This window comes from Fukomys damarensis, unplaced genomic scaffold, assembly GCF_012274545.1.
Source record: "Fukomys damarensis isolate Sample0158 unplaced genomic scaffold, DMR_v1.0_HiC HiC_scaffold_36, whole genome shotgun sequence".
Classification (NCBI taxonomy): domain Eukaryota; kingdom Metazoa; phylum Chordata; class Mammalia; order Rodentia; family Bathyergidae; genus Fukomys; species Fukomys damarensis.
The window spans coordinates 45,357,050-45,367,023 of record NW_022900948.1 but is presented as its reverse complement, the minus strand read 5'-3'; the positions used below and the strand labels follow the sequence as shown (position 1 = coordinate 45,367,023).

At 52.9% G+C, this 9,974-nt stretch overlaps 1 protein-coding gene across 3 annotated transcripts in view; it reads right to left on the bottom strand.

Annotated features, from left to right (window-relative positions):
* Nup214 (nucleoporin 214) overlaps window positions 1-9,974 on the bottom strand; it is a 73,578-nt gene that overhangs the window by 56,964 nt on the left and 6,640 nt on the right. For 2 of the 3 annotated variants that reach the window (XR_002025469.1, XM_010627377.2), the window contains exons 6-11: window positions 8,638-8,701; window positions 8,388-8,491; window positions 6,788-6,894; window positions 6,187-6,253; window positions 3,548-3,674; window positions 1,691-1,852 (exon numbers count right to left, since the gene is read on the bottom strand). Coding sequence is in view for 2 of the 3 variants with exons in the window: in XM_010627377.2 (XP_010625679.1) it covers window positions 1,691-1,852; window positions 3,548-3,674; window positions 6,187-6,253; window positions 6,788-6,894; window positions 8,388-8,491; window positions 8,638-8,701 (631 nt within the window). In the remaining variant the exon portion in view is untranslated. Of the gene's footprint in view, window positions 1-1,690; window positions 1,853-3,547; window positions 3,675-6,186; window positions 6,254-6,787; window positions 6,895-8,330; window positions 8,349-8,387; window positions 8,492-8,637; window positions 8,702-9,974 lie in introns of those variants that run through there. The other variant, XM_033759056.1, reaches the window with a different exon arrangement.

Below are 9,974 nucleotides of genomic sequence, written 5' to 3'. Positions count from 1 at the left end.
GAAAAAAAAAAAAAAAAAAAAAAAAAAAGAAAAAAGAAAAAAAATTAATAGGCCTGGTTCTTCTCACTGAAATCAACAGCTCATCTCATGAAAGACGCTGCCTAAAGCCTGCAGGACAGGAGTGTGAAATGTCACCTTCTGAAAACAAAGACCACTGTCATGTCTACCAAACGACACCACCGCAAGCAAACCTCCTCTGCCAATGCTGCTTCCCTTATGCTACAGATACAGAGCCAGGAACAGTTTCTCCTCTTTTTTAGGAATTAAGCTCAGGGCCTTCACACCGATACGCCTCCAGCTCTTTTTATTTTTTTGAAACAGTCTATGTAGCCAGGCTGGCCTCAAATTCATAGTGACCCCTCTGCCTCAGCCTCCTGAGTGCTGGGATTACAGGAGGACGCCACCACACCCGGCCTTTTAAAAATATTTTTCTTCAGATAAATTCTTGCTAAGTTGCTCAAGCTGGGCTCAAACTTGCAATCGTCCTGCCTCAGCTTCCCAGAATGCTAGAATTACTGGCATCTACCACGATACCCAGCTAATGCTAACTTCTTTAAAGACACAAACACAGAGTTGTAAGTAATTTCTGTACATATTAGGTAGCTAAATGCAAAGAACATATGACAGAAGGTAAAGAAATCTCAGGCATTTTCGCTAGTGGAAATAGAACTGAACATCTGAAAACCATCTCCCTCTCCTACTACCAGTCACTCAACACAGGAGCCCTGGGCAGTAGCAGAAGAGGGATGGAATCATGACTGTGTTCTACCCCGCGACTCAGGCCTCAGCCGGACCTGGCAGGTGGCGGGGCGGACTTCTCCCCTCCCTGCGCACACGGCTCTCACACCCACTGCAGCCTGAGGGGCCCGGGGTTTCACGGGAAGCAGCCCTGTCTTGCCCTGCTTCTCTTGAGACCAGGCCTTGGCGGGGAGGGAGAGGCACCCCCAAAGGGGGCACCCTGCACACAATGGGTGTCCCTACCCAAACCCAAGCACTTCTTGGCCCCGCGGCAGCTCCCCTCTGAGCAGCTCAGCTCCCCCGAGCAGCTCGCTGTGTGAGCCCATGCCTCACCCCAGCTCCGGCAGTGGTGAGAACACGCATGCCACCCCGCTGGTGCCAGGCTCACACTGTGGCTCTCAGCCCACCAGCACAAAAGTCTTTATCAGTTACAGACAGAATGTAAAAAGAGAGGGCCGGGGATTTAGCTCAGTGGTTCCAGCCCCTGCCCTGCCAGTGCAAGGAACCGAGTTCGATCACTGCTACCAAAAAAAAAAAAGAGCGAGAGAAAGAAATACTGCCAGGATTCCATTACCGAAAAGAACTCCTTTAACAAGTCTGATATTTTCCGAGACAGCCTGAGGACTGCTGTTGCAGGTCCCAGCACTGCTCATCCCAAAGGCTGCCCTGCTGCTCAGACAGCTACCGGCCTCCCCGTTCCAGACAGGGCTTTCCTAACTCTTCGTCACCGACATGCTACTGAGGGACTATTCTCAAGAAGGAAGGGGAATAAAAGAAAGTGAAACACAAAGAAAGCCATATTTACTACTGAACATCTGTCTCTCCAGTATTTTTTCTGTGCACAAATTTTTCCTCAAAAAAGGACCACACAGGCGAGCACGCTCAGGCAGCAGACTGGCCGGGTGAGGGCCACGGCCACCACCTGTCCTGAGTAAGCCAGGGAGCCTCATACCTGAGGATTTGGGCTGTCGCTCCCCTTCTGGCGAGAGCCGCTCGGGGGTCCTGATGACGGGCCTCGCCCCGGGGTTCTGATTGATCATGTAAAATGGACAAAGAACGCCATCCGTTGAAAGCAGCAGGAGAACTGGGGCTGGAGGAAGAGTCTTCTCTTCGTCTGTGAAAACAGAGCAGAGGTGAGCAGAGAGCCACGTCCAGCGCAGGGCCCGGGCCGGCGGAAACTGCCCTGGAGAGAGCGCCTGAGCTGTGCACAGCCTCACACCACACACCCTCGCTCAGCCAGAGCTCTGGCCGACAGATGCTCCCACCTGCGGGGCCCTGCACCCTGCCGTGTGCACCCCGCCTCTCCCTGGGCTCCCTGGGTTCAGTCCCCATGTCCAGGAGGCAGGGGTGTGCAAGAAAGGAGACAGGCCAAGCTGTCTGGAAAACACACAGCAGGACAGACAGCTAACTTGGGCTTCCCTTGTTCATTTGCAGCTTAGCCCTAAGGATGGACTTTGCCAATGGAGACTCGAGAGAATCTCAGGAAAGGAGCTGAGGAATACCAAACATGTCCACTGGACCAGGGCAGGCACAAGGGCCTCCCAGGGGACAGCTCTCTGCAGGGAAGCACCCAAAGGCAACTCTTCCTGCCCTGCTCCGAGCAGGGTACACACTCAGTGCATACAGCCAGGCCCATGGTGCAACCCATAGTCACAGTCTCCAGTCCCTGTAACCCCTGCCCACCCAAGGTGCAGTCCCATTTCAGGTAACCGCCCCCTGGGGGGCCACTGGGGACCTGGAATGGGCCAAGAAACCACACTCTGAATGTTCTATTTCAACCAGATTTCGGAGCCAGCGCAGACCCCTGTGCATGTGCACGCAGGGTCAGGCAGCAGGCCCGAGTGAGAGCCCGTGCACATAGGCTTAGAAATGGCAGAGCTGCCCCTGCGTCCCTCGCGGAGTGCAACGAGCGGCCCGTCCTAACTCCTGACTGGAAGAGGACCCCTTCTGCTAGGGACTAGGCTGGTAACTCAGGACTCAGTCCCGGGAACGGGGAAGAGGAAGTGACTGGAAGTGACTGGCCATGGGTGGAAAGCCCACAGCTCAGCACTCCTGAGGCAAGACGGCATCTGCAAGGGCAGCCGGGAACACAGGCACTGGGCGGAGGGAACCTGCTTGCTCGCTGACTTTAATCCCACCCATTCTCCGCAGAGGGCTGCAATGGCGGTTAATGCCCCACAGGCTGTGAAGAGTGAACACCACAGAGGCTCGCTATAGAGCAGCTCGCATCCAAATTCCGTTCCCACAACTAAAACCTTCAGACTAGAAGGACAGTGCTCTGATTCTGTCATATATTTTGTCTGTTCTCTTCCGAATTTGGGAAAGCTTTGTCTTGTCCTTTCCGAGCCTTGTTTACATTCATTTCCATAGAAACTGCACGTAGCCCACCTTTACCCTCACCGATTGCCAGTAACAGTCAGTGCCTGGGACCGGCCAGGGCTTTTGTCGGTTGCACCGGCCTTGGTCGTGCTGGCCCCGCTTTCTCTCTCCTAGTTCTGTCTCTTAGTGTATTTTTTTCTCAGGCCTGTGTCGTATTCCGGGTAGGTGGGGACCGGAACCTGACTGCAGGGGCCTCCGCCATCCCCCACGCTGCTGTTCCAGGCAGCGTGTGCTACCCGTCCCCCTGCGCTTCTCGCTGGCTAACAAAAGTGGGACAGACCAGAGTTTTATTGAGGCTGCTAGAGGTGGGTCTCTCGGGCACCCTTCTGTATCTTGAAAACCGTTTGTCTCTTTTATTCCTCGTTGGTCCCCCAAAGGTAGCTAAGGGTCCGACCGTTGTACGCTTCCGCACCAGAGCCAGGACACTCACTGATGACGACCTCCACCTGGTTGGTATAGTCGACGGCCACTCCTATGGGCAGGGAGTCATCACTCTTGTCTGTCACGGGCAGCTCGGCCCGACTGGAGTCCTCCAGAAGCCAAGATTCCCAATTAACCTGCAGAAAGAGCGGTGAGCAGAAACAAAATGCGAGTTGGTGCTGAGAGCTTGGGCCGGTCCCTCCTGGAAGCAGAGAGAGAGAGACGGCGCAGAGAGAGAGAGAGACGGCGCCTCAGGGTGTTCAGCTTTGTGTGTTCACTCGAGGTGCCCCGAAGGCTAGATTAAATCCGAGAGCAAGCGACTCACTTTCCAAACCAATTCCTCTACCTGTTCCTGGTGATCACAGGCCCAATCCCTACCACACCCGCCCCACCACAGCTACTTCCCGCACGGGGGTCACACCAGCCTGTCCCACTGAGCCGCACACAGCAGGGACAGCGGGGACCTCAGTGTGCCTTCCCCGTCCCCAGTGCTCAGCTCCCTGCCCGCATCCCACGAGAAGCCCAGTCTGTGGCTTCTCCCCCTGTGCTCAAATCTGTGGGGCTGGGCTCTTCTCCTTCCAACAAATGAGTCCTGAGTTTTAAAATCACTGACGCTCCGTCTGGCTTTCCATGGTGAGAACTGGGCAATTTGAATCACGGGGAAACGGCGCAGTGAATAAAAAAGCAAGAGAAAAGCTGCTCGGTCAACGGGCTGCACACACGCTGCCTGGCTCAGCCAAGGAGCAAGCGAGGCACAAGCCACACTGGCACACGCAGGACGGGTTTCGGTTCTGAGAGTCCAGAGAGGAACGAAGAGGACATAGCCATTGCGGAAGGAGCTACAGGAACTGGAAGATCAAGACACGCCACCAAAATGATGCAGAAAGAATCACTAGAGTTACAAAGTTATGAAGAGGTAAAGTTCAAACAACGCCGAGGAGGAGGTCTGGGACTAGCTGTGAGCTATATCCCAACCCGGCACGTCCCTGGTCTAAAACTGATAATCACTAGTGATAGGGAGACTGCTCTTTTGCTTTGCTTTTGTTTTTCTGCAGTACTGGGGATTGAGCCCAGGGCTGTACACCTAGCCTGTTTTTTTATTTTTGAAAAGAGCCTCACTGAGTCATTTAATAGGCCCAGGCTGGCCTCTGAGGCTGGATCACAGTGCGGCACCACGGCAGCTGGTGCAGGGAGACCTTTACAAGGTGAGAACGTCCCCTCCTGGGGCTGGGGGCCGATGACTGCTCTTTGACAAGCCCTTCCCTTCTATTTGAATTTTTTTTTTTGGTACCGGGGACTGAACTTGAATCCTTGCAGGCGCCAGAACCACCATCTCATTTTTTAAATGTATGTACATACATTAATGTGAAAGAAAGTAAACATAAAAGCTGAGGATTTAGCTCAGTGGTTCCCCTGCCTGCTTCAAAAGTGCAAGGGTCCCAAGTTCGGTCCCGGTACCGAAAAAGAGAGAGAGAGAGAGGGAAAAAAGTGCAAACAAGTCCACTTTAACTTGTGAATATATAAACTGCTGTGCTAATAAGAGACTGCTGTCAACACCGATTTAAGATAGCTCTAGAGTAGCAAATCAAGACTGCTGACCTCCAGCCACTGACTGCAGAGGGGCCCATCCCAGACACCCGGGGCCGCTGCCACCCAGGTGACAATGGGTAAATGCTGGGAGGTTGCAGGGGCACAAAGTACCTGTGCACAGGAGGGAAAGTGCATGGTCCTTATACTCACGGGGATACAAAACTCTGAAATTCAAAGCAGCTTTAAAAAGCAAAGGCTTCCCTTTCGTGGCCCCTCCTCTGCAGTCACCCGGCACAGCCTGTACTGGGCGGCCTGCCCACCTCGGTCCTGTCCCTACAGAAGGTGGCATGGAGAAGGTGTTCTCACGGCCAGGCACTTCTCTCTTTCTCTGGGTTTTCAAGGTCACACAGAAAGCGCAGCCGGTCACACGCTTGTCACAGCTCAGCTGGGGATTTTCCAGCGCTAGGAGGAGGAGGAGGAGGCGCCAGCCTTCGGTGGAAGGCACCCTCACGCTGGGCTGCCTGATTCTCCCGTGCCGGGCGGAGACAGCAGGCCACCGCTCAGCCGGCCGGCCGGAGGGCCACGGGGCAACACTGTCCACTACAGCGCACTCCGCCACGACCTGTGCTGGTTGGGGGTTGGGTGCATTGAGTGCGGGTCTGAATTAGGGCAGTTCTGCCTTCCGGCAGGCATGCGGGGCTGGACCCCCAACCTCCTCTCAAGTAGGGAGCTTCTGTACTTCTGACGGGGCACACTGCTGTGGTCTGCACATCTCTCTTCTCTAACTGAGGACAGGCTGTAGTTAACTGTGTAGAGTAGAAGGAAAAACAAAAGACGGTACCGCAGAAACCCCCCAGAGATGGCTGGGGATTTAGCTCAGTGGTGCCGCTGCCTGTCTCACAGGCACAAGGACCTGAGTTTGATCCCTGGGACCAAAAGAAAGAAAAAACAAAACAAAACAAAACAAAAAACCCTGGAGAAGCCTCCCACACCCAGCACACCGATACTGGTCCTACTGCACGGGACTCTGGTCTCCAGGACAACACCCGGTGAATTCCCTCCAGAAACGGCCTCTGAAACACACGTATCTCACAGTGTAGGAAACACGAGAAGACGTACCTGGTCGCTTTGCCGAGCAAGGATACTGACTTCTGTTGAAGCTGCGGATGCTGCCAACACCAGATCCCTGGAGGAGGAGAGCAGAGGACCATGACACGGAGCACCCCGACAGCTCTGACCTGGCCCGGCCCAGGGTGGCACCTGTGGATGTCTACAGGAGCCGCCCACTCAGCTCGAGGGGGTGGTCTGATGTCCGGCTGAGCTCCACAGTACTGGGTGAAGCCCTGGAGAGCCCACCCACCGCCTAGTTCACAGAAGACACAGGCAAATAGAGACGCAGCCCTGCCAGGCCCCACCCCAAAGCACAGAGGCCGCCTCAGGAGAGGCTGCTTCAGGTAATCCAGTTTTCAAAGGGAAACTAGCCTGAAACTCATAGCAATCCTCCTGCCTCAGCCTCCCTCGGGGATCACAGGCCTGCTTCAGAGTCTTAATTTGTTTTTTTAAACATGACTCATCACCGGGCTTATTGAGCAAACTGGATTTTTTAGATTAGTGCATACATATCTAATCTAAACATCTCAAGACTGGGGAAAGAGAAAAAGTTCCTGAGTATGACCAGTGCCACAGGGGTGACCCGATAGTGACAGGAAGTGCTGCTCACCACTCCTCCACGTAGCTGAGGTAGTAATGGTGCTGCCTCTCGGCACAGCTGCCATAGCAAGGCTCCATGAAGTTCACAAAGATCTCTGGGTGCTTCTCTTCCTTTTTCTACCATGAGCAGAGCAAGAACATTTTTTTAGGTGCAATTTTTCTTGAATCCTACAGTAAATCTCAAAGAGAAAGCCATTTAATTTTAAGGAGAAAAATTCACTCTGAGTCAAGACATAAAGGTGGGATGGAGGAGTGCAAGTTACAGAAACGCGGGCCATCAACTGAGACAATCCGAGCTCCACTCTGTCACCCTGGAGCCACGGGACACTCATGACCAGGTTACTCATCCTCCCTGCTTCTCAGTTTTCTCAGGGTACAAAGACCCGAGAAGTCCTGCAGCGTCTGTTCTGAATGTGACACAAAATGATACCTATTCAGCATCTCTCCGGAAACCTCCATGCTAGTGCTAATATTATCCCTCAGCCAGCTGTGAGGTGCAGGCCTGTCATCCCAGCCACACAGGAGGCCGAGGCGGGAGGATCACAACTCAAAGCCAGCGTAGGCCATTTAATGACTTGGTGAGACCTTGTCTCAGAATAAAAAAGGACTGGCAAAGACTCAGAGTGAAGGTGCTGGGTTCAATCCCCAGTCCCAAAATAAATGAATGAATAAATGAATAAGGATTCTGACATGTATACTAAAGTAACAAATCATGTCTAAATGGTAGAGTTAAACTGATTTCAAAGGGCTTTCTGGTAGGTCTTTTTTGTCTCCTGTGGTCCAGTCTGAACTCAAGCCTGTAGCAATACTCTTGCCTCAGCCTCCCAAGAACTGGGATTACATGCATGCACCACCATGCCTACCTTGGGTCTTTGTACTGATAAGTACTTTTATATGCTGTTGTGGTCTTCATACTGGGAACTGAACTTGGGACCTTGCACTTGTGAGGCAGGTGGCGGCACCACTGAGCTAAGTTCCCAGTCCTCATGTTGTAATCTTTGAAAGGTAATTCTGATCTGAAAACTGCCTCCTTTGCTTTTCAAAATCCTACTGTAGCTTAGTACCACTTCTCTGCAGTCTTCGTTATTAATAATGTGTTTCCCTTATCTTCAAAACCACTCCCTCCCCTCTCCACTTGGCTCTCTGCTCCAAGGCTCCTCCCCAGAGTCCTCCCGGACTGCCCGCCTGGCCCCTCTCTCCAGGTGGGCGGGCCACACCTCCACCCGCAGCAGCACCCACCAGCATGAGGGAAAGCAGGTCTGCTTGGTCGCCTCCGCATTCCCAGCTGTAAAGCAAGGACTCACACATCACTCGCATCTTCAGTAGAGAAATCAAAGTAATCTCTTCCTTTTCTAAAATTTCTCATCAAGTTAACCAAGACTCAGTCACTTTACAGTTTGCAGAACAGCAAGTTTTATCACACTGTTTTACCTGGTATCTACCACGCCCCAATTCTAGTCCCTAGGCCCACGGCGCAGCCCTGAAACCTCACACCCGAACCTGTACCGGCACTGCCAGAGTGAGGGAGCCCGAAGCCTGGTCTCTAACCGTACCAGCTCACTGCTCCAGCTCCCCACAAACGTGGTATCCCTTCCTCTCGCTCAGCGTACCGGAAGCAGCGCCATCACCACCTCTGGAGACGTCTCCAAGGTCCCATCTGCAGCGGCATAGACGATGGTGAAGACATAGGTCCCGATCCACAGCACGTCCAGCACTGAAAGCACACAAGCAGCCACTCAGTAGGCGGCCACACCACGCACCAAGCCAGCCTAAAGCAGCTCATGGCAGCCTGGCCACTGTGCTCTCAGATTACACACTGCCAGCGCAGAGGACTGGCCTGAATCAGGAAAAAAGTGTTACCTCTCACGGGATGATCCGCCTCATAAAATGGAGGACAGGGAATCACTTTTTTTTCCTGTAAGGTCTGAAAGAGATTTGAAAACAGTGTCAGCGAGACAACCCTACATCAGTAAGACTCTGTCAAATCCAATCTGTTCCCCTTAAAGCTAACTGTTCCATCTCCCTAGTCAGAGAATGAACCAAGAAAAAGGCCCGTCCACCCTAGGCGTCTCCCCCGGAGAAATACACGAATGTGTTCCCAGGAAGGTGTCTGTTCAACAGCATCCACAGTAACAAAACTCCAGCACTAATGAGGCACACCCACGTGCTGGCCTACTACACAGCTCTGAAGAGAAAGCACATGCAACAACTGGAAGAAAGACCTCAGTGCTCTGTGCACCCAGAAAGCAGTAAAATTAAGCCAACTGCATCTTTTAAGACTAATGCTCCTTAAGAGAGAATGTACCGTATCATATTGGGGCAAAATAGGAAAGAAATGAGCTAGGCATTGTGGTGGTGCCCATGGCCCCAGCTGCTAAGGAGGCTGAGGCAGGAGGATCACCTGAGCCCAGGCAGAGCTGAAGGCTAACTCAGGTAACACACAAGACCTAAGACCTATCTCAAACCAAATGTTTTAGCTTTAACCTCACACCTACATCACCCCATCTATCGTACAACTCCCCAAAGAGCAGTCTAGGGGGGGAGTGCACAGCATGGGCCCTGCAGGGCTGTGAGCCGCTCCCTGACGTCCACACTTGGACACACATGCGGATTCTCTGGGAGTCGATTCACACTGCAGAATTTGTGACTGTCACCTCCGGGCGTCACAGGCAGAGGAACACGGAGCACACACACAGCAACAGGGCCGTGTGGCTTGTCACCCGCAGGGGCAGGAAGGGCCCCTTGGAGGGCAGACTCACGCCGGAGTTTGCTGCAGAGTGAGTCTGCAGTAGTGAACAGCTTCCTCTGTAACTCCTCTTCCCTCTGAGCCCTGCTTTCACTGAGTGGACCAGAAATAGGAAGTTGAGGATCCGGTGTGTAGAATGGGATCCCATTGTAAAGAGCCAAACAAGAAACAAGACACAGACTACTGGTATAAACGCTGAGGAAAGTCCGGAAGGGCTCCTGCTGGAGAACACAGTGGGCGCCTCTGGAAGGAGGACCCGGGGTGGAGGAGGCTTCCTTCCTCTCTTCTCCGTTCGCTGGTGGATTTGTTACCCGGCCGATAAATCACTATTTCTTTTTCAGACAGTACCAGGAATTGAACCCAGATAAATTACTTCTTGCTTTGTTGGTATTGTTTTTTTTTTTGTGTGTGTGTGTGTGTGTGTGTGTGTGTGTGTGTGTGTGTTTGGTAC